We start from the raw sequence: 24,926 nt of genomic DNA on the forward strand, positions 1-24,926 counted from the left end.
TCCATGATCTGATTATAAACTCTTAATTCTTAAACCAGTGTAATTTTGCGTCTGTGTTTTGAATTGTAAAAATGCTGCAAAAGCTTGAGATTTAGTTCTGAGCAAGAAAATTGAAGTATATCGAGTAAAGAAATCAATAAAAGTAATATAGTATCGAAAACCATGATAAGAGGTAACAGGGGATGGCCTCCAAATGTCAGTGTAAACCATCTCTAACGGAGTAGTATACTTATATGAATCTAATTGAAAAGAGAGTAAATGAATTTTAGCCATGTAACAAGAATCACAAAGTGGTGTCTTTATTGAATTCAAAGTAGGTGGAGACAAATTACAGTGTTTCATCACATATATTACAATTTTTGGGGCTGGATGTCCAAGCCTTTTATGCCATAAGGAATACTCATTACATTTAGCAACAAAGGCTTTAGGAAAATTAAAAGCTGAAATAGGAGCTAATTGATTATTTTTTGTAACAACTACATTTTCAAATTCATAAACGCCATGCCTAGGAGCTTTATTGTGTAGAATTTTGTGAGTTTCCTAAGATTTTACATAGCACACATTAGCATGAAAGTCAAAATAAACATCATTATTGTAACACCCTAATTAGCCTAAGCCTTACCTCGCGTCGTAAAGCAAAGGTTAATCAGAGGTTACGATAGTTCTAAGCTCATACGTATAATATATAGAAGAATAATATAATATCTAGAAGCCCGATGAAAGATATAGCTCAAATTTTGGATTTGAAAAGCGCAAAACGTACTAACGAAGCTACTAGCTTGAGGCACAAGAAACAGATAAGATATATCAAAAGATAAGTATATAATATCATAGGAAACTAGGCACGACTCGCGGAGTTTAAGCCGGCTAGCCATATATAGATATACAGAACCATACAGAAATCTGACAGTTTAAAAACAGCTTATACAAATTTTTCTCTCATAATACAAGCCTCTAGGCAAAGACAAAGTACAAAAGGAGAGATGTATAAACATAATAAACCAAAAGACTCCAAAATAATCCAGGATCCTCCGCTTCTGTCACCATCCCAAGCAACTCACCGAGGTAGGTTGCGACCTGCATCTGAAAAACACAACAAAGATATGGTATGAGAACCGGAGGTTCTCAGTATGGTAATAGTGCCCAATGATGTAGGATATAAAACCCCGGGACGCCAAAGACAATCCTAAGCTTCATATCCATCACAAGATTCAAACTTAGAGCATTCTAAACAAATAAGCATAATATAAACCTTATCATAAATAAACTGGGTGATCTATCTTAAGGGATATTTCTATTCTAACCAAACACCGCTGTCCCACAGCCTTCACCAACCTATCCTCCATGCGATCCCATCGCCACCGCCTTCCGAACCTCCTCAATCCCAATAGAAAACACAATTAATAACAATGCAAGTAATTCACAAGTAAAACCATACAAGGCATGTAGATCAAGTAAGCAATTATACATGTTATTCAATTAGGCATACAATTACAAGTCGACAAAGCAAACAAACAGATAGGAAATGCATATGATGAATGCCTGCCCTACTGGCTGTGATATCACATTGTCGGTTCAACTGCCAACCCGACACATCTCCATGGAGACGTCGCCCTTCGGATTTCTCATATGGGAACCCCCGAGATATAGTGCCTGGATCACTGTCAAGGTACCGGCGCCTGCTCGCCTATAGATCCGGAGGGATGCGAGCGGGATACCCTTGCCTCAGACCTCACATCTCAACGCAAGCGGGACGAACCACCGCCCTTACGCCGCCGCCGCTACCTCGACAGGCGGGATCCAACCGCCGTCCCTGCCGGGCGCATAGCGTCTCATAATCTCAGTAAAAACATTATTTCAGTGGTTTTCAGAAAATATTTTCAATATACAGAGATCCATCGTCTCAATCCGAGTCCTCGACTCATCTCAACCACTGTCCATTCATAACTCAATTTCCAATGTCAAAAGTTCATCATTCCTTATCTCATATATCACTTATCCTCCACCCAACGTCAAATCATTCTCAGCACGCCAAAAATCTAGGCCTCCGTTTTCTAATTTATCATAAAACCATGTTCTAGAACCCTTAAGTTACATCACATGTTCTAATACTTAATATTAAGCCCATAAGTCTTAAAATGGTGTTTTAGAAGTTTACAACCTTGTTGGGAAGGTAGAATAGTTGAAAAACAAGAAAAATTTAAGAAACAGGACGTGTGCGGCCGCACAGGGGTGTGTGCGTGCGCATGCCCAGGAGATTTTAAGATGTGTGCGTACGCATAGGAGTTTGCGTATGCATAGGTGACAAAATTTTTAAAATCTGTTCACTCGCACAACCTGTGCCAGTGCCCCCAACAGACTGACCTTCCCGACGTGTGCGTCCGCACAGGTTGAAGTTTTTCCTTGGATATGTGCGCGCACAAGCCGTGCTGGCGCTGCGAACAGAATGCACTTCCCTACCTGTGCGTGCACACAGGTGTGTGCGTCCGCACAAATCAAAATATTTGCAGGGTGTGCGTCCGCACGAGGGTGTGCGCCCGCACATATTAGAAATCATGAAATTCTGCAACTTTGCAGAATTTCATATTTTTAACACCAACTTTGAAGGATCATAAATTCCTCTACAAAATTCTAATTTTCACAAATTTAATATCGATTTAAAGAGTTTTCAAATATCTTTAATTCTAAATAAATTTCAATCAGTTTTGAAAAACGAGGCAGAAGTTATGATCGTACAAAGTTCATAAAAAACCCAATTTTACCAAACTTCACAAATTCCAAAATTTATTACCATACCCATACCAAATCACATCAAGCCATTCAAAATACCACTTTTCATCAAAATGTACTAGTTATACCACAATACACCAACCTTACCACATTCTCCTTCTCATTTCATTACTCCCAATTCCAACATCAACTATATCACTTATGATCAAAATCATCATCAAACCCACCATTTCATAAATCACAACACTACAATTATCATAAGGAACTAACTTCCAATCCATAGAATCATTCAACAACAACATATCATTAAAATTCATCACAAATCAACCCAACATTCATCAATTCATCAACATTTAACACACCAACCATCATTTTAGTTCAACCTATCTTATTGGGCACTAGCCTATGTGTCCATGAATATTATATACTACATAGAGGAAACCGAAACCATACCTTGGCCGATTCCCTTTATGCACCAAAACTCAAATTGATCGCCAAATAGCTTTCAACAAAATTCCAAGCTTTCACTTCCACTCCAATAAGCACAACTAAGTTCCAAGAGCTCCCAAAGCCACAATAATCAAACTATATACATATAAATCACCTCAAATCAACCTAGGGTTCCAATTAAACATAAATTTACAAGGGTTTAGTAGCTCTTACCTTCTCCAACAGATTTACTAGCAAGAATCCAGGGCTAAGCAAGGATTAGAGCAAACCTAAACATCCAAAATCACAAAACTCATTTAATCAAAAACCCTATAAACCCAAAATTTTGAGGAGAGAAACTGAGGAGGATTCGAGCTTTTCTTACCAGTTTCTTATATGGGTTTTGTAGAGCTCTTCACAAGAAACGCGTAGCCGTAAACGATGCGGCGATCGGAGCTCTCTAGCTCAAGATATGAGCTTTGGAAGTTTGAGATGAATAGTAACCATGGGGTTTCTCTTCTTCCCCCTTTTCAGCATGCAAGTGTAGTGTTTGATTATGTGTTGTGCTGAAAATGGATTCACTTAAGAGCTTTTTATATGTTGGGCTTGGGCCCAACTTGGGCCCGGTTCAACTCGTTAGCATTTTTAGCCCGTTTGGCCCAACTTCAGGCCAAACCTTTAAAATTAACGCCCGGTTTTCTATTTCTAATATTTTTCTAAGGTTTTCACCGGTTTTCACTTTTTCTCATGCGGTACCGGGCAGACTTGAATCGGTTCAGCCGGTTCAACTACCGGTTCGCAGTTTTTTACGGTTTTTCGCAGAAAGCACATTTTCTGACTCAGAAAAACCCACTGAGTCCAAAAATCACCTTTAAACCTGCAAATTCTCTTTCTAACTTTTTGGAATCTAATTTGGGCAATTAATCACTTAATTAACCAGTTGATTAGTCGCGGTTCTTACATTCTCCCCACCAAATAAGAAATTTTGTCCTCAAAATTTGAATTACCTGAGAAAAGCTCGGGATAATCCTTTCGCATTTCAGACTCCAATTCCCAGGTGTGCTCTTCTACTCCTGCTCGCTTCCAAGCAACTTTAACCAATGGGACATCCTTTCCTCGCAGCTTCTTTACACTAGTGTCATCGATCCTCACTGGTGTTACTTGGAAAGTGAAATTCTCTTCCAACTCGACCGATTTAGGCTCCAACATATGAGCTGCATCCGACGTGTACTTACAGAGTTGTGACACGTGGAATACATCATGCAAGTTAGATAGATGAGGTGGCAAAATGACTTGATGCGCCACCGGCCCGAATCTCTTCAGAATCTCAAACGGTCCTATGCATCTTGGGTTCAACTTCTTGGTCTTGATTGCTCTTCCAATCCCATTTGTCGGTGTAACCCTAAGGAATACGTGTTCTCCTACTTCAAACTCTAACGGTTTCCTTCTCTGATCCGCATAACTCTTTTGTCAACTCTGAGCAGTCAAAATCCTTTCTCGTATTCTCTTAATCTTCTCAGTAGTCTCTGCTACCACATCTGGACCCAATACACTTGCTTCACCAGATTCATACCAACAGTGGAGACTGGCACTTCCGTACATACAAAGCCTCATACGGAGCCATCCCAATGCTCGCATGAAAACTGTTGTTGTATGCAAACTCCGCCAATGGCATGTAACGATTCCAACTCCTGGGTTGATCCAACACACATGCTCTTAGCATATCTTCCAACGTCTGAATAGTCCTTTCCGATTGTCCATCAATTTGCGGATGATATACGGTACTGAAACATAGCTTTGTGTCGAAAGCCCTTTGGAAGGATCCCCAAAACCTTGAAGTGAATCGGGGATCACGGTCCGATACTATGCTCGACGGCACACCATGCAACCGTACTATCTCCTTGATGTACAATCTTGCTAAATCTTCCATAGAACAGTTTACTCTGATAGGCAGAAAATGAGCGGATTTGGTTAAGCGATCCACGATCACCCAAATCGCATCAAATCCCGACCTAGTCCTCGGTAAACCGGTCACAAAATCCATAGCAACTCATTCCCACTTCCACTGAGGAATCTCAAGTGGTTATAGCATTCCTGACGGCTTTTGATGCTCTATCTTCACTTTCTGACAAGTCAAACACTTGGATACCATGGTTGCTACATCACCTTTCATCCCTGGCCACCAGAACATCTTCTTCAAGTCATAATACATCTTCGTACTTCCGGGATGAATAGAAAACCCACTGTTGTGAGCCTCCGACAGCAAGTCTCGCCTCAAACTCCCAACATCCGGTATGCAAGTTCTTCCCTTGTATCTCCATAACCCTTTATCATCCTTAGTGAATTCTTCGCGCCTCTTATCACCAACAGGTTGAAACAATTGCTGAAGCTTCTGCTCATCTTGCTGAGCCCTTTGTATTTCTGATTTAAACGTGCTTGAGATTTGTAGCTGGTTCAAACAAGCTCTCCCGGCAACTTCACCAATATCCAGCTTAAGATCCACAAACTTATCTACTAGCTCCTCTTCCTTGATTCTCATCCAAGCAATTGTTAAAGATTTCCGACTCAGAGCATCTGCTACCACGTTCGCCTTTCTAGGGTGATAACTCAACTCAAAATCATAATCTTTAAGCAACTCCATCCACCTCCTCTGGCGCATATTAAGCTCTTTCTTATCAAAGATATACTTGACACTCTTATGATAAGAAAAGAGGCTAAACCTTACTCCGTACAAGTGGTGTCTCCAAATCTTAATGCAAACACCATTGCCGCTAATTCCAAGTCATGAGTGGGGTAATTCACCTCATGCGGTCTCAGCTAACGCGATGTGTAAGCCACCACGTTCCGGTGTTGCATCAACACGCAACCCAAACCCTTCAAGGAAGCGTCACAGTACACTTCAAACGGTTCATGCGGTTCTGGCAAGATTAAAATAGGTGCTGAAGTTAATCTCTGCTTTAACGTCTGAAAACTCTCTTCACACTCCGACATCCACACGAATGGCACTTCTTTCCTTGTCAACTTTGTCATTGGTAGCGCAATCCGGGAAAATACTTTGATAAATCTCCGGTAATATTCGGCTAAACCCAAAAAGCTCCTGACTTCCGTCACAGTCGTCGGTCTTTCCCATTCCATCACCACTTCTACCTTAGAAGGATCTACAGCTATTCTTCCTTTACTCACCACGTGGCCTAAGAACTTTACTTCCTCCTTCTAGAACTCGCACTTTGACAACTTAGCGTACAACTTCCGCTCCTTCAAGATTTGCAGCACAATCTTCAAGTGTTCCTCATGCTCGTCCACTGTTTTAGAATAAACTAATATATCATCTATCAAAACCACCACGAATTTGTCCAAAAAGGGACGAAATACTCTGTTCATGTAATCCATAAAAATAGCAGGTGCATTCGTTAACCCAAAGGACATTACCGCAAACTCGTAGTGTCCATAGCGTGTCCTAAACGTAGTCTTAGGGATATCATCTTCCTTCACACTTATCTGATGGTAACCGGATCTCAAATAAATCTTGGAAAATACTCCAGCTCCTTGCAATTGATCCATCAAGTCATATATTCTTGGCAGCGGGTACTTGTTATTCACTGTTACTTTATTTAACTGTTGGTAATCCACACACAAACGCATTCCTCCATCTTTCTTCTTCACCAATAAAACTGGCGCTCCCCACGGTGATACACTCGGTCGAATGAACCACTTATTCAGAAGCTCTTCCAATTGAGTCTTTAGCTCTGCCAGCTCTATCGGAGCCATCCTATAAGGCGCAATCGACATTGGCCCGACTCCCGGCACCAATTCGATCGCAAATTCAATTTTCCTTTGAGGTGGAAACTCAGGGATATCTTCTGGGAACACTTCTGGAAAATCTTTAACCACCGGTATCTGATCTAAGTTATGGGCATCACCCAACGCATTAGCAGCCAACAGAATATAACCATGTCACTCCTTCCCACTACAATGCACCATTACAGAGTTCAGGTAATACCCCGTAGCTACCACGGCTCCATTCTCTCCTTCTGGCATAAACCGAATTGTCTGTTCAAAGGAATCCAACAAAACCCGATTTTTTGACAATCAATCAAACCCCAAAATCATTTCAAGCCCCACCATTGGTAAACAGATCAAATCATGCACAAAATCTCTACTCTTAAGCTTAAAACCTACTTGTCTATAACCTGACCTAGTCATAACTGTCTGATACGGAGTATATACATGCAGATCAAAAGGCAACTCTGACACTTTCAAACCTAATTTCTCAACTTTAACAAACGAAATAAATGAATGCGAAGCTCCAGTATCATATAATGCAACTAAGGACTTATCACCAATTAGACATATACCTCTCATCAAAGGATCCGCCTTGGAAGCATCATTGGCATTCACAGCAAAGACTCGGCCTTGATGCTGACTCTGGCCTGCATTCTGATTCCTCCCACGAGGGCAATCCTTCGCAATGTGGCCAGGCAACCCACACTTGAAGCAACCACCTAAACCAATCTTGCATGATTCATAAGGGTGAAAACGTCCACAACGATTACAAGCTAAATCCGGAGAATCCTTACTCTGATTTCCTCTTCCCCTAGCATACTGAAACTGATTCTGATTGTTCTTTCTGAAGCCCCCTTGGCCTTGAGGCGTATATCCTCCTCTCTTGAAGCTTTGTCCTCTCGGATAAAAATACTTGCCACGCCCACGACTAGAACTCCCTCCACGAGTGTCCTTGGATGCCGCTACGGTCTTGGCATATTCTTCCACTACTCTAGCCTTATTCACCAAGTCGGAGAAGACACGGATCTCCATAGGAGCCACAACAGTCATAATGCTCTTCTTCAAACCCCTTTGGTACTTAACGCACCTCCAGCTCTCGAAAGTCTTCGGGTCACCCTGACACACGCGAGAAAACCTACAAAGCTTTTTGGACTTGTTGGTGTACTTAGCCACAGACATGGAACCTTGCTTCAGCTGCATTAGCTCCATCTCCTTTGCTTCCCTTGCAGACTCAGGGAAGTATTTCCTGTAGAAAGCCGTTTGGAACACCTCCCATGGAATGTCGGCGTTCTGAAGCTGTAGCAAATGACACTCAACTTGCCACCAGGGCTGGGCCTCTCCCGCTAGCTGATAAGCGGCAAACTCTACATATTGATTAAGAGGAACATGCTGCGCCTGTAAAGCACGCTCCATAGCCTGGAACCAGTGGTCTGCTTCAATAGGATTTGTGGACACTCGGAAAGTTGGCGAATGAACCTTGAGGAACGTTGCCAAGGTCATCGGAACTCCTCCCGTGTTATCGCCGTTACCCTCAGCATTATCATTGGCATTCCCTTCATCATTCCCATTGCCATTTCCCACCGGTTGGCCTAGCCTCTGCACAGCTTGCAGAGTCGCAGTAGCATTCGCTTCCATGGTGTTCACTAAGTTAGGCATGGCCGCCATGAACTCGGCATGGTTATCAGTTGGTTGCTCATTCCTACTCTCTCGCGTACGTGTTTGACCTCGCCCGCGAGTGGCCATTAGGGTTCCTGTCTACACCAAACAATCAATATCAAGGTGATCAATCTCAATATCAAAAGCCTAGTATTTCAATTATCCCAAACAGGCACTCACAAACAAGCATGCTATACGTATATCAAGTAGATAACCTAATAGCATAAAAAAAAGACACAGAGTATGCAATGAAGCACGATCAGTCTATCCCTCAGGCTCACGAGGACGAACTGCTCTGATACCACTAAATGTAACACCCTAATTAGCCTAAGCCTTACCTCGCATCGTAAAGCAAAGTTTAATCAGAGGTTACGATAGTTCTAAGCTCATACGTATAATATATAGAAGAATAATATAATATCTAGAAGCCCGATGAAAGATATAGCTCAAATTTTGGATTTGAAAAGTGCAAAACGTACTAACAAAGCTACTAGCTTGAGGCACAAGAAACAGATAAGATATATCAAAAGATAAGTATATAATATCATAGGAAACTAGCCACGACTCGCGGAGTTTAAGCCGGCTAGCCATATATAGATATACAAAACCATACAGAAACCTGACAGTTTAAAAACAACTTATACAAGTTTTTCTCTCATAATACAGGCTTCTAGGAAAAGACAAAGTACAAAAGGAGAGATGTATAAACATAATAAACCAAAAGACTCCAAAATAATCCAGGATCCTCCACTTCTGTCACCATCCCAAGTAACTCACCGAGATAGGTTGCGACCTGCATCTGAAAAACACAACAAAGATATGGTATGAGAACCGAAGGTTCTCAGTATGGTAACAGTGCCCAGTGATGTAGGATATAAGACCCCGGGACGCCAAAGATAATCCTAAGCTTCATATCCTATCCTCCATGCGATCCCATCGTCACCGCCTTCCGAAACTCCTCAATCCCAGTAGAAAACACAATTAATAACAATGCAAGTAATTCACAAGTAAAAGCATACAAGGCAAGTAGATCAAGTAAGCAATTAGACATGTTATTCAATTAGGCATATAATTACAAGTCGGCAAAGAAAACAAACAGATAGGAAATGCATATGATGAATGCCTGCCCTACTGGCTATGATATCACATTGTCGGTTCAACTACCAACCCGACACATCTCCATGGAGACGTCGCCCTTTGGATTTCTCATATGGGAACCCTCGAGATATAGTGCCTGGATCACTGTCCAGGTACCGGCGCCTGCTCGCCTATAGATCGGAAGGGATGCGAGCGGGATACTCTTGCCTCAGACCTCACATCTCAACACAAGCAGGATGAACCACCGCCCTTACACCGCCGCTACTACTTCGACAGGTGGGATCCAACCGCCGTCCCTGCCAGGCGCATAGCGTCTCATAATCTCAGTAAAAACATTATTTCAGTGGTTTTCAGAAAACATTTTCAATATACAGAGATCCATCGTCTCAATCCGAGTCCTCGACTCATCTCAACCACTGTCCATTCATAACTCAATTTCCAATGTCAAAAGTTCATCATTCCTTATCTCATATATCACTTATCCTCCACCCAACGTCAAATCATTCTCAGCACGCCAAAAACTTAGGCCTCCGTTTTCTAATTTATCATAAAACCATGTTCTAGAACCCTTAAGTTACATCACATGTTCTAACACTCAATATTAATCCCATAAGTCTTAAAATGGTGTTTTAGAAGTTTACAACCTTGTTGAGAAGGTAGAATAGTTAAAAAACAAGAAAAATTTAAGAAACAGGACGTGTGCGGCCGCACAGGGGTGTGTGCGTGCGCACGCCCAGGAGATTTTAAGATGTGTGCGTACGCACAGGAGTGTGCGTTTGCACAGAAGACAAAATTTTTAAAATCTGTTCACTCGCACAACCTGTGCCAGCGCCCCAACAGACTGACCTTCCCGACGTGTGCGTCCGCACAGGTTGAAATTTTTCCTTGGATATGTGCGCGCACAAGCCGTGCTGGCACTGCAAACAGAATGTATTTCCCTACCTGTGTGTCCGCACAAGTGTGTGCGTCCGCATAGATCAAAATATTTGCAGGGTGTGCGTCCGCACGAGGGTGTGCGCCCGCACATATTAGAAATCATGAAATTCTGCAACTTTTCAGAATTTCAGATTTTTAACACCAATTTTGAAGGATCATAACTTCCTCTACAAAATTCTAATTTTCACAAATTTTATATCGATTTAAAGAGTTTTCAAAGATCTTTAATTCTAAACAAATTTCAATCAGTTTTGAAAAACGAGGCAGAAGTTAAGATCGTACAAAGTTCATCAAAAACCCAATTTTACCAAACTTCACAAATTCCAAAATTTATTACCATACCCATACCAAATCACATCAAGCCATTCAAAATACCACTTTTCATCAAAATGTACTAGTTATACCATAATACACCAACCTTACCACATTCTCCTTCTCATTTCATTACTCCCAATTCCAACATCAACTATATCACTTATGATCAAAATCACCATCAAACCCACCATTTCATAAATCACAACACTATAATTATCATAAGGAACCAACTTCCAATCCATACAATCATTCAACAACATCATATCATTAAAATTAATCACAAATCAACCCAACATTTATCAATTCATCAACATTTAACACACCAACCATCATTTTAGTTCAACCTATCTTATTGGTCACTAGTCTATGTGTCCATGAATATTATATACTACATAGAGGAAACCGAAACCATACTTTGGCCGATTTCCTTTATGCACCAAAACTCAAATTGATCACCAAATATCTTTTAACCAAATTCCAAGCTTTCACTTCCACTACAATAAGCACAATTAAGTTCCAAGAGCTTCCAAAGCCACAATAATCAAACTATATACGTATAAATCACCTCAAATCAACCTAGGGTTCAAATTAAATATAAATTCACAAGGGTTTAGTAGCTCTTACCTTCTCCAACAAATTTACTAGCAAGAATCCAAGGCTAAGCAAGGATTAGAGCAAACCTAAACATCCAAAATTACAAAACTCATTTAATAAAAAACCCTATAAACCCAAAATTTTGAGGAGAAAAACTGAGGGGTATTCGAGCTTTTCTTACCAGTTTCTTATATGGATTTTGTAGAGCTCTTCACAAGGAACGCGTAGCCGTAAACAGTGCGGCGATCGGAGCTCTCTAGCTCAAGATATGAGCTTTGGAAATTTGAGATAAATATAACCATGGGGTTTCTCTTCTTCCCCCTTTTCAGCATGCAAGTGTAGTGTTTGATTATGTGTTGTGCTGAAAATGGATTCACTTAAGAGCTTTTTATATGTTGGGCTTGGGCCCAACTTGGGCCCGGTCTAACCCGTTAGCGTTTTTAGCCCGTTTGGCCTAACTTCGGGCTAAACCTTTAAAATTAACGCCCAATTTTCCATTTCTAATATTTTTCTAAGATTTTCACCGGTTTTCACTTTTTCTCATGCGCTACCGGGCAGACTTGAACTGGTTCAGCCGGTTCAACTGCCGGTTCGCAGTTTTTTACGGTTTTTTGCAGAAAGCACATTTTCTGACTCAGAAAAATCCACTGAGTCCAAAAATCAACTTTAAACCCACAAATTCTCTTTCTAACTTTTTGGAATCTAATTTGGGCAATTAATCACTTAATTAACTGGTTGATTAGTCGCGGTTCTTACAATTATCAGCTGCAAACTTTCTAACACTAACAAGATTTTGGACTATATCAGGAGCATGCAATAGGTTATTTAAATAAATGCATCATGATTATCTAAAGAAACAAAAAAAGATGAACCAACATTAGAAATCTTGGTACCTGAACCATTACCCAAGAGGATTTGATCAGGACCATTATATTCCGATATTGTTAAGAAATTTGATGAATCGGCTGTCACATGATGACTTGCACCAGTGTCAGGGAACCAAGCAAAATCTGAGAGAGATGCAGGAGTGGCAAGGTAAGCTCGAGGATTGTGGAAGGTAGAAGATGGTGGCAGGATTGATAAAGATTGAGAGGTGGCAGAGGGACCCGAATTGGCTTGAAATGCTTGATCAAATCTGTGAAAACATGAAAGAGCAATGTGACCATGTTTGCCACAAACTTGGCATTGAGGGCGCGAGTCTTGATTTGAATTTCATCCACCTCTGAAGAATCTTGATCCGCAACCTTATTTTGGCTGTGAAGTTCTACGAAAAATTTCTCTTCCGATTTGAGTAGGATTTGTAAAATTAGCTTGCACAAGAGGGCCAAGTTGAGATTTTCTAAACCTTTCATACATATTCTCATGTGCCAAAAGCAAGCCTTCTGCCTCAATTAGTGAAATTGCACTAGATCTTGTCATGATTGATGATATGTACATGACATACTCTTCACTAACGCCATCGGTAATAACAGTGATATGCTCATCTAATGAAAAAAGATGTCTGATACCAGTGAGTGCATCAACTACCTTGCGGATTCTTTGAAGATATTCTGTAGTGGTTAATCCATGCATCTTGACGTTCTTGAGTTAGGCCTTCAGTTGCTGAATCCTTATCTTCGAGATCTGGAAGAAATAATCATTGATTTTATTCCAAACTTAAGCAAAGTGGAAATCAAGCATTCTGTTCTTGAATGAGGGATCAAAGGAGGTGAGTAACCATGTCATCAATTGATGATCCTTGAGCTTCCATGATTTGTATTGCTCATATTCTGTACCAGCTTGTTTCAATGCTTCACTATCAAATTGTGCTGGAATCTTTGCTTCAATCAGGTGATCTCCTAAACTATTTTCACTAATGACATGTAAAGCTAACTGCTGCCAGATACAATGGATGTTCTCATCAAGCTTGTCTAAGATTGGATAGGAGAAAGTGTTTGAAGAAGATTGGAAAGGAATAATAGCATTGGCCATGGATGCAGAATCAGTGGCTCTATGATACCATAATGAGAATTAGAGAGTGAAGGTACTTTAGAAGAGAGAGCATGAATCAAAAACGTAGAAGAATTGTATTGAAAATGTGAATCACGCTTAAGTTCAATAATAACTTGATAAGCTTTATATAAGAGAAATTAAACCACAAGATTCACGCAAGATTTTAACAAACTCTCTAAAATTAATCACTAACTAATTATAATTGGACCAACAAACCTATATATGTATAAGACAATAACAAACTAAACCAGAGGCATTTTAACAAATTTACACGTTGATCAAATTATTGCTTCATCTTAACACGTAATTTTTTTAATTAGTTCAGTATTACACTTGTTCTCATTATGTATAAAATATTCAGGTAAAAAAATAGCCTCTAGTTGTTTGATGATTCATCTTTTTAACTTTTATAAAGTAGTTTGGCTATCCATGTTGATGCTTAGTGCACACCATTTGTGAAAAAGAGGGCTTAACAAAATTTTAGGTAAGATATGGAGACTCAAACCCGCAACCTCTTAATTGAATATGGGAAGACTATGCCATTTGAGCTATTGCTTCTTGACATTTTTAAATTTATATTTGAATAAGAACATTGTGATTAATATATATATAATATTTTAATTTAAATAATATTTAAAATTTATATTAAATTATAATTATATTTTAATATATTTATTTATATTTTATTTATTATTTTATTGTAAAATAATTATTTTAATTAAAATATGATTGAATTAATTGAATTAATAAATCAATAAAACAGTAATTAAAATAGTTTATGAGACCGAACCTTGCAAAATACTCATTTACATTTCCTTCCCAAAAAAAGAGGGACTTTGGTCGACAATTATTATCCCATTAATGAATGCCTGCAATCCGTGCATGTGCACCATTACTTTTGAAATCATTTTGTATGCCTTGAAAGAGAGACTGATTGCGAATTTGTGACAGATCCTAAATCCTACACTCTTGTGGATTGTATACCATGAAATAGAAATAATGGTGACATTTTTTTTAAGTTATTTTAATGAAAAAGAAAAGTAAATTCGTATATATTTTTCTGTACTTTACTAAAACTGATTTTGAAAGGGCTATTAGGAATACAACCAAACAACATTAATACTCCAATTTTTCTTCATAATAAGGCAGTAAAGTGATTATTTGAAGGCAGAGTTACTGCTTGTTAGGCTGCCTGGCCAACTAGGTGTACGAAGCATTATTAGAGAATGGTACCTGTCATTACCTAAATATGGATAGGCCCCAGTTTAGTACTTTGTCCGTTTAAGGCAAGGTGCATGGTGCTAAGGACAGATTTTTTATATATATAAATAAAATAAATCTCTTATTTATCAATATGTCTAATTTCTAAAATATTTTCTAATTTAAATCCTGAAGTACATCTTGAATATATTAGGTACAAGATAAATATATATATTTATCTCAATGCAATGATGATATGAAAAGAATTTTAATACTTTGATTTTAGATACACTGGAATTTTGACTGACTCGTTTGACATATTAAACACATCTCATATGTTCCTAGATGTGGGTTATCTTAAAAATAATTGCATCCTAGATATAAAAAAATATAAGTCAATAAGTTATAACTAAAATGACATAGTTTTTCTATACTTACTTAAGAAGTTATAGTCTTATAGGTTCGAATTTTTTTATTTTTGGTAAAAATAGCCAACGAATTATAACTTAAATGACACAACCTTTTCATACTCACTTAGAAATTGTGGGTTCGAGTCTCTCTATTTTTAATAAAATATATATATTATATCAATCTCTGAATTTTTTTTTATTTCAATTTAAGACAAATAAATATTTTCATTAAACTATTCATTTCTTTTTTAAAATAACCTTTTTTTAAATATATTGGAAATCAATTTTTATGGACCAATTATATTATCAGCCAACTTGAACAATTTAAAAAAAGATTTTAAATTTTTAAAAAATAAGATTATAAATAATTAGGATTAGCATTACAAAATTAAGATTACTGCAACGTCACCTTCCACTTAATATCATCGTGTAACCGCTTCGTCAATGTGAAGAACTCTCTCATTGCGTCGTCGATCCTTCAAGTCCAACCGTCTGTTGTGCTGTCGAAGTGACCTTTGCCGCAATCCTCTGTGCGTCACGCCGAACTGACCTGCATGGCATCCTCATTGTCGTGAGTCACGCATTCAGATCGTTGACGTCGAGCTTTGCTTAGCGTAAGTTTCCGCTGTCTGAGATTGTCGTGGAGTGCGTTGGGCCGCATTGTCGTCATCCCAACGTCGATTTCTCATCGTCGCGACACGCATCTCTACGTGCAACAAATCCTTGGCGCGATTGGTCTCTCCCTGTGAAATGCGTATTGCTGTGTCGCCGATCTTCCTGCCAGCACCGTTGTCGACGCTCCAGGTTGTCGAACGAAGCAGTCGCTATTGCAAAGACTTCATAGACAAAGTAACGCCGCTTGTGTGTATTTTATTTCTATTTTTTTTTCTTTGACTATTTTTTCGGATGTTTCTTTTATAGGGTTTTAAATGTTTCTTTTCGTGCAAATGAATGATTCTGTTTTATATGGGTTATTGATTTTTAGGTAAAGTATACTTTTTGTTCCAGAAGTTTAGCAAAAGTTTAAAAAATACTCCTAAGTTTTATTTTATTTCAATTTTGTCAAAAAAGTTTTCGATTTGTATCAAATATATCCTCGATGGCTAAATTTTCAAAAAATTTAAGACCAAATTAACAATAATACATGAAAATTATCCTTAATTTTCTTGTGTTGAGAGTTGTTCTTATGAAATTGTTGTTGAATTTCTCTTAAATTTCTTGAAAAATTAGTCGTCAGGAGTATATTTGATGCAAATCGAAAACTTTTAGAACAAAATTGAAACAAAATAAAACTTAAGGGTATTTTTAAAATTTGTGTCAAATTTCAAAGATAAAAAGTATAATTTAGCTTTGATTTTTTTTTTCATAAGTTTTGAAGTTTTTTTTTTATTTTTTGAATTGTTTTTGTTACGGCCTGGCCCAAACCCTCCACGGGTCGGCCCGACCCGAGCGCCACCCGACCCGGACGGCCACGGGTGAGGCGCCCCGCAACCAACCCGGACACGCGTCCCAGACAGCTCATTCACGGCTGTGGGAGAACGTCCCAGAGAAAGTGGGCCTGTCCTTGTAGGGCCCACCCCTGACACAATATATAAGGGGAAGGATTTACCCTTCCCCCAAGGTACGTCACACATCATATCACCCTTTCCGCCTGCACATTTACTGACAAGAGCGTCGGAGTATCTTTGCAGGTGGCACCCCCCCTTTTTACACGAAGTGCTCGAGACCTCGCGCTTACCTGACCGGCTGCCCGAAACCGGATGAGACCCCACCATCTGCAGGACTCCAACACGAACCGTCCGGTACCTGACCTACCGAACATTGGCGCCGTCTGTGGGGACTCGTCCATGGACTTCGTGCTAGTCCAAACTGGGACAGGCTGCAAGGCCGTGCCCGGAGGCGACGCCGCCGCAACCGGAGGCGACGCCGCCGCGACGGAAACCCGACAACATCCAAGGTCGCCTCCGAGGAACGCAACACAGTCACACGAGAGACGCCCCTTTGGGGGACTGGCGACAACCACGCCAGAATAATGCAAGAGCTACGCCATAGAATGCAAGACTTGGAACGCCGGCTAGCAGATAGGGAACGCGACCAACACACCCCAGAGCAGAGTCACTCCCGCTCTCGCTCCAGGAGTCGCTCCAGACGCACGCCTAGCCCCCAAGCTGAGTCCAAAAGCACCGGGGAGAGAGGGCACGCGAGAAGACGTCACGACCCCGTCATTTACGCCAGACGTGACAGGCGGCGTACCACGAACCGCAGGGATGAGGACACTCGTCGGGAGAACGACGAGGGAAGAACGACGGGAACACGAGGACCTGTAATAATGGGAGCGACCCCATTCCACTGTTCCATACTCGAGGTCTGGCTGCCAAAACACTTTGACAAGCCAACGGACATGAGGTACGATGGAACGCAAGACCCGCTGGAACACCTCACGGCCTTTGAGGCCAGGATGAACCTAGAAGGAGTGGGAGACGAGGTAAGGTGCCGCGCTTTCCCGGTCACCCTGGCGGGACCTGCAATACGGTGGTTCAATAACCTCCCGCAGGGCTCGGTAACCCACTTCTCAGACATCAGCCATGCCTTCCTGGCTCAGTTCACGACCAGGATCGCCAAAGCCAAGCACCCGATCAATTTGCTGGGGGTGACCCAGAGAGCCGGGGAGCCGACCAGGAAATACCTAGATCGTTTCAACGATGAATGCTTGGAAATCGACGGGTTGACGGACTCGGTGGCGAGCTTGTGCTTGACGAACGGGCTCCTGAACGAGGACTTCAGGAAGCACCTTACCACAAAGCCAGTATGGACGATGCAGGAGATCTAATGCATCGGTAAGGAGTATATTAACGATGAAGAAGTCAGCCGGGTCGTGGCTGCCAATAAACGACAACCCCCCTACAACCAAACCCGCCACTACGAGGGTGGAGAAAGACAAAAGGAACACGCCAGGGACGGCAGTCCGAGTAAGACGCCAAAGCCATTTTCCCGAGTCGGGAAATTCACCAACTACACCCCCCATCACGGCACCAATCACGGAAGTTTATCAACAGATAGCCGAGAAGGGGATACTGTCGAGACCCCGACCTCTGAAGGACAGAACGGGGGAAAACAAAAGCCTTTACTGCGAATATCACAAGGGATACGGACACAAAACCCAAGATTGTTTCGACCTGAAGGATGCCCTGGAGCAAGCAATCAGGGACAGAAAGCTTGCCGAATTCTCCCACCTCATAAGGGAGCCGAGGAGACGGAATCGCGATCACGAGGGCGAGGACAGATCCCGGGTGACAAGACGACGCCAAGAACCAGAGGGGGACGACCGCGGTCTCACGGTGGTGAACGTCGTAACAGCGAGAAATTCCGCCCCGAGGTCGAGATCGGCACAGAAGAAAGACACCAAAGTCCTGGCAGTCTCCTCCTCATCCGCGCGAAGTTCCCGGGGACTCCCATCCATCTCCTTCGGCCCTGAGGACCAATGGTTCGACGAGGTACCGGAAAGTCCCCCCATGGTCATCACGGCCAGAGTCGGAACCGGCCTCGTCAAACGGATCCTAGTGGATACGGGGGCGGACTCGAACATCATGTTTCGCAACGTTTTTGATGCCTTGGGACTGCGTGATGCTGACCTAGTGACCCACCAGCATGGTGTGGTAGGGTTGGGAGACCACTTCATCAAGCCGGATGGGATCATCTCCCTCCCGACCTCCTTGGGACAAGGACAGAGGCGAAGGACAGTAATGGCCGATTTTGTAGTCCTGCGGGACTCCACAGCCTACAACATCATCCTGGGGAGAAAAACCATCAACGACCTTGGGGCAGCGATTAGTACGAAGCTGCTCGTAATGAAGTTTATTACTGATGACGGATCCGTAGGATCCATCAGAGGGGACTTGGAAACGGCAGTCGCTTGCGACCACGCCAGCCTCTCTCTCAGGAAAAAGTCCAAAGAAGCATCAGGGGTTTTCCTTGCCGACCTGGATGCCAGAATAGACGACAAACCCAGGCCCGAGCCAGAGGGGGAATTGGAAAAATTTAGGGTCGGTGACGGGGAGGAGAAGTTCACATTCATAAATAGAAATCTCCCCCATGAATTAAAGGAACCTTTGATGGAGATGATCAGAGCCAATGCCGACCTCTTCGCTTGGACGCCAGCCGATATGCCAGGGATAGATCCCCAGCTCATGTCACACTATCTGGCCGTCAAGCCGGAGGCTAAGCCAGTGGCCCAGAGGAGGAGGAAGATGTCGCAGGAAAGGGCAGAGGAGGTGGCCAGGTAGACGGCCAGCCTCCTGGAAGCAGGGTTCATCCGAGAATTGGACTACTCGACTTGGCTATCGAACGTGGTCTTGGTGAAAAAACACAATGGGAGGTGGAGAATGTGTGTAGACTATTCCGACCTCAACAAGGTATGTCTCAAGCACTGCTATCCCCTTCCCAATATTGACGCGCTCGTCGACGCGGCGGCGGGGTACCGATATCTGAGCTTCATGGACGCCTACTCCGGGTACAATCAGATACCGATGCACCGACCCGACGAGGACAAAACAGCGTTCATAACGCCGGGAGGGATCTATTGCTACAAGGTAATGCCATTTGGTTTGAAAAACGCTAGCGCCACGTACCAGAGACTGATGAACAAGATATTCAGCAAGCTCATAGGCAAGACAGTAGAAGTCTACGTGGACGACATCCTCGCGAAAACCACACGGCCCGACGAACTCCTAAGCGACCTGGGGGGCGTGTTCGCGTCCCTCCGGCAACACGGCATGAGGCTCAACCCGCTCAAATGTGCCTTTGCCATGGAGGCTGGGAAGTTCTTAGGGTTCATGATCACCCAAAGAGGAGTAGAAGCCAACCCTGAGAAGTGCCAAGCAATTCTTCAGATGAAGAGCCCGGGTTGTATCAAAGACGTCCAACGATTGGCAGGAAGGCTGACTGTATTATCCCGTTTTCTCGGCGCATCGGCAGCAAAAGCTCTGCCCTTCTTCAATCTGATGAAAAAGGGGATAGCATTCGAATGGACCCCAGCGTGTGAGGAAGAATTCAACCACTTCAAGGAGATCCTAGCAGCACCTCTGGTGCTCGGGAAGCCCAAGGCCGGAGAGTCACTCTACCTCTACCTAGCAGTAACAGAAGAAGCGCTTGCAGCAGTGCTCGTACGAGAAGAAGGGAAGGCTCAGCAACCGATTTACTTCGTAAGCAGAGCTCTACAAGGAGCAGAGCTGAGGTACAGCAAACTGGAAAAGCTGGCGCTGACACTCCTAACCTCCTCCCGAAGGTTGAGGTAGTACTTCCAGGGCCACCGTGTAGTCGTGAGAACGGACCAAGCAATTCGCCAAGTACTCCAAAAACCTGATTTGGCTAGAAGGATGATGACCTGGGCCATCGAGCTCTCCCAATATGACTTGCAGTATGAGCCCCCAACATGCAATCAAGGCGCAGGCGATGGCTGATTTCTTGGTAGAGGTAACGGGTGATCCCCACGAGGAAATGGGCACACGGTAGAGGCTCCACATAGACGGGGCCTCCAACCAGACGTCCGGGGGAGCCGGGGTCATCTTAGAGAGCCCGGCGGGAGTCATTTACGAGCAATCGACCAAGTTCGAATTTTCGGTGTCGAACAATCAAGCGGAATACGAAGCCCTCTTAGGTGGACTAACCCTAGCCCAAGAAGTCGGGGTAACAAGGCTGGAAGTGTGCAGCGATTCACAGGTCGTCACCTCGCAAGTAAACGGAAGCTATCAAGCCAGGGACCCCCTCCTGCAAAAGTATTTGGAAAAGGTTAGAGAATTGACCAGGCAGTTCCAAGAGGTCACGGTCCAACACATTCCAAGAGAAAGGAACACACGGGCAGACCTCCTATCTAAATTAGCAAGCACGAAGCCGGGAGCGGGCAACCGGTCTCTCATCCAGGGCATGGTGAAGGAACCGACGGTTGCCCTCCATTTGATGGAGTCAAGCCCCTCCTGGCTGGACCCCATCACAAACTTCCTAGAACATGGCAAGCTGCCTGATGATGAGAAAGCGACCAAAACGTTGAGAAGGGAGGCTTCCAAATATGCAATCATACAAGGACAACTGTTCAGAAAGGGGCTCAGTCAACCCCTATTGAAGTGCTTACACCCCGACCAGACGGACTATGTACTTAGAGAAGTCCACGAGGGATGCTGCGGCCACTACATCGGGGGCAAAGCCCTAGCAAGGAAGCTCATCCGAGCTGGATATTACTGGCCATCAATGATGAGAGACTCCAAAGAATTCGTCAGAAAATGCGTAAAGTGTCAAGAAAATTCCAACTTCCACAAAGCGCCAGCCTCCGAGCTGAGCCTACTGACGTCTACACGACCTTTCGCTCAATGGGGAGTCGACCTCTTAGGGCCTTTCCCGGTTGGCCCAGGACAAGTTAAATATCTCATAGTCGCCATCGACTACTACACCAAATGGATAGAGGCTGAACCACTAGCCAGCATATCCTCATCCAATTGCAGGAAGTTCATGTGGAGACAGGTGATAACCCGTTTCGGTATCCCGGAGGTCGTAATTTCGGATAATGGGACGCAGTTCACTGACAAGAAGTTCACGGAATTCCTCACCGGCCTGGGGATAAAACAAAAGTTTTCCTCAGTAGAACACCCCCAGACGAACGGACAAGTGGAGTCCACAAATAAAGTCATCCTACTAGGCCTCAAGAAGCGCTTAGACAACAAGAAAGGCGCATGGGCCGACGAGCTCGCTTCGGTCCTCTGGTCCTACCGGACAACCGAGCAAAGCTCCACCGGGGAAACCCCTTTTCGCCTAACGTACGGGGTCGACGCAATGATACCTGTGGAAATTGGCGAACCGAGTCCACGGTTACTTCTCGTAGGAGTAGACGAAGCGGTGGAAAAGGACCTGGTGGAAGAGACCAAAGAGATGGCCCACTTGTCAGAAACAGCACTAAAACAAAGAATAGCTCTGCGCTACAACACCAAAGTCCTCAGGAGGGATTTTGAGGAAGGAGACCTCGTCCTGCGACGCAACGACGTCGGTTTACCGACCCCAGGAGAAGGAAAACTGGCAGCAAATTTGGAAGGTCCCTACAGAATCAAAGAAGTGCTCGGTAAAGGCGCCTACAAGCTGGAAAGACTCGACGGCAGAGAGATCCCAAGAACATGGAACGCAGGTAACCTGAGGAGGTTCTATTCGTAGCTTGGGTCCACCGACCAAGCGGCCTGATAAACTGGGTAGAGGTTCACTTTAATCAAATGTTAATTCCCAATTATTTACTTTTATCAAATGCCTACTGTGTTCATGAACTTGTCTAGCTAACGACTAATTCTTACTTGTCCAAATTCTTCCATCTATTATCTTCCAACGCGTACCCCGCGAGATCGTGCTCATAAACGGCAACCCGGGATTGATCATCCCGAGAAGCCAACGGAACCATAGCCATATCGAACGGCCGCGATAATAAGACCACAATGGTTTCAAAAATAAAACCACAACGGTTCCAATCGGGTTACCAACACAAACGGCAAAACGGACACAAGCAATAAGTCCGCCCCAAAAAGACGGTAACGAAAACAAAACACCAAGCAAGATAAACGATAGTAATGATAAGTCGATCAAGCGACCAATTAAGCATAAAGTTAAGAAGTCACAACGAAATGTTCAACAAATCCATACCAAACCAAAGTTACAAGAAATCATTTCCGAGGCATGTCAACAATCTTGCCGTCTTGGATCATTTTGAAGACCCCGATAGCCGACGTATCGAAGTCAGGGGCCACGACCTTCACTTGAGCCTTCAGAGCACCCTCAGTCATGAAGATTGCGTTCTTCCCTTGCTCCTTGGTCGCTTTGTGCTTTCTCTTGAGCTCTTCGACCTCGGCCCTAGCAGCTTTAGCCGATGCAACGGCCTGATCGCGCTCCTTCTCCAGGACCGCCACCCGACCCTGAGCAGCGTTCAGCTGGATCTTTAGGGTCATCTCCCGCTCGGCTAGACGGGCCACCGACTCATCGGAAGTCTTCAATTTCTCCTCGACAGACGTCGCTTTCTCCTCCACAGCCTTAAGCTTCTTCCCCATCTCGGACAACTGACCTTGGAGCAGCTCGACTTGCACCTTAAAGTCATTGTTCGCCTTGCCTGAAGATTCGAGTTTCCTTCGGAGAGCCTGCATCCCCGACAACTCGAACTCGGCCTTTCGAGCTATCACTGCCCCCCGGAGCAGAGTCCGGTACATCCACCTCGCCTGCCCCGCCAGGTCGGATCCAAGAAAATGTTCCTCCATCCCAGGAATCAGATGGGAGTCGATGAAATTCGTAGCATCAAAATTTCGCTCCATGACGGTAAGAGTTCCCTCCGGGCTGGCAGATGCCCTTCGCCTCTTAGGAGTATGAATAAGTTCAACATCATCATAGTCTTGATGGGTAGGAGACGAGTGCCCAGCAACGGCCGCCTCTTCGGGAATAGGGGAAGCCTGCACCTTGGCTGGATCTTTTTCAGACATCCCGGTATCCTGGGGAGTGGGCACGGCCTGATCCTCCTTCTCCCCGGAAGGGCCCTCCGGTTTTCCGGCATCCTTCTCGTCAGCCTTCTCATCATCGCTATCCTCCAAGAAGGTCTTGACTAAATTTTCGAGCCCAGTCACCGAAGCAGACATCTCCACTACAATAGGAAACCAAATACGTTAGTCGTGAAGTCGGGAAAAACAAAATAAACAACAAACAATGTAAAAACACAAGGCAGAATAGCTCACAAATATAATTCCTGACGGACTCCCGTTCACCCATGAGGAGGTGGGGGTTCACGGGGTTCTTTCCAAAAATAGCAAACAACACATCGACAATCCTTTTATTTACAGGAGACATTCCCTTGTAGGTCACCTTGATGAAAGAGTTAGACCCCGCCCCGAAACTCCAATAAGTCGGGATGAGGCGTTCCCCCTCTAACGATAACCAAAAGGGATGGCGACCTTTAACAGGGCAAACTTTGAAGAATTTGTCCTTGAACCCATGATAAGAGTCCTCGAACAGGCCAAATATCCTCCGGCCTTGGGCAGACCGGAAAGACAAAAACCCTTTCCTCGCTTTCCCTTGTTTGGAGGGGTTGGTAAGGTTGAAAAAGAAGAGGAAGACATCCACTGACGCCGGCAGTTTGAGATATTCACAAATCATCTCGAAACAGCGGATAGAAGCCCAGCTGTTCGGATGGAGTTGTGACGGCGACACGGATATCCGATTAAGAAGAGACATCTGGAAATCGAAGAACGGCAGGCGAACGCCGACCTGGGTGAACATGGCTTTGTAAAACCAAATCCAGTCGCCGACCCGGGGAGAACGGAAATTAATCTCGTACAATCGCTCGTTGGGCGCAGGGACGAAGGTCTCGTAATTGGTCTTCTCATCTGTCCCCCCGCACAGATACCCGGCTTGCCGGAACTCCGTCAACTCCTCCAGATCCATCTGGTTCGGCGAGTCCTTTACGTCTGAGGTCACCCAGGCGTAGGGATCATAGTTCTCCGCGGAGGTGGAAGCCCGGGAGACGACGCGAGGCATACCTACAGTGGGGGTACCACTCCATTAGTCTATGAGGTCAGGAGCCCGGAAAAACCCAAAAACTACGTTTATCCTATTCAACAATTAAGATCAAGCATGGCCAAAGCTACACCTATCCCGAAAGCCACCTAAAAATCTACCCTGGAATGGTACCCCTCCCCTAACACGTCTACCTAGAATCAAAAGGTCATATAACAACAAATTCCAAACAAGACAGCAAGAACAAGCAAATACAAACAA

General features: G+C 43.6%; 2 protein-coding genes across 2 annotated transcripts; one reads left to right on the top strand and one right to left on the bottom strand.

Annotated features, from left to right (window-relative positions):
• Positions 1–1,057: 1,057 nt before the first annotated feature.
• On the bottom strand, positions 1,058–8,685 carry LOC107626715 (uncharacterized). Its single transcript, XM_088503516.1, has 2 exons — positions 7,515–8,685; positions 1,058–1,083 (listed from the first exon to the last, which is right to left on the bottom strand). The coding sequence occupies exons 1-2, from the start codon at positions 8,683–8,685 to the stop codon at positions 1,058–1,060; spliced, it is 1,197 nt and encodes a 398-aa protein (XP_088359642.1).
• Positions 8,686–17,998: 9,313 nt separating this feature from the next.
• LOC148572946 (uncharacterized) lies at positions 17,999–19,365 on the top strand. Its single transcript, XM_088505584.1, has 2 exons — positions 17,999–18,974; positions 19,247–19,365. Exons 1-2 carry the CDS (start codon positions 17,999–18,001, stop codon positions 19,363–19,365), a joined length of 1,095 nt encoding a protein of 364 aa, XP_088361710.1.
• Positions 19,366–24,926: the final 5,561 nt, after the last annotated feature.

Source organism: Arachis ipaensis, chromosome B2 (assembly GCF_059453495.1).
Source record: "Arachis ipaensis isolate K30076 ecotype BB chromosome B2, ASM5945349v1, whole genome shotgun sequence".
NCBI classification, from domain to species: Eukaryota; Viridiplantae; Streptophyta; class Magnoliopsida; order Fabales; family Fabaceae; genus Arachis; species Arachis ipaensis.

Excerpts from the sequence above, each read along its gene's own strand:
- LOC107626715 (XM_088503516.1), bottom strand. The coding sequence starts at position 8,685 with ATGGCCACTCGCGGGCGAGGTCAAACACGTACGCGAGAGAGTAGGAAT. Across the intron at positions 1,084-7,514 it reads GGCGGATCCTTTGATGAGAG|ATGCAGGTCGCAACCTACCT; the intron begins GTATATGTCTAA and ends TGTGTTTTTCAG.
- LOC148572946 (XM_088505584.1), top strand. The coding sequence starts at position 17,999 with ATGAAGAAGTCAGCCGGGTCGTGGCTGCCAATAAACGACAACCCCCCT. Across the intron at positions 18,975-19,246 it reads CGACCTTGGGGCAGCGATTA|GAACCTTTGATGGAGATGAT; the intron begins GTACGAAGCTGC and ends CATGAATTAAAG.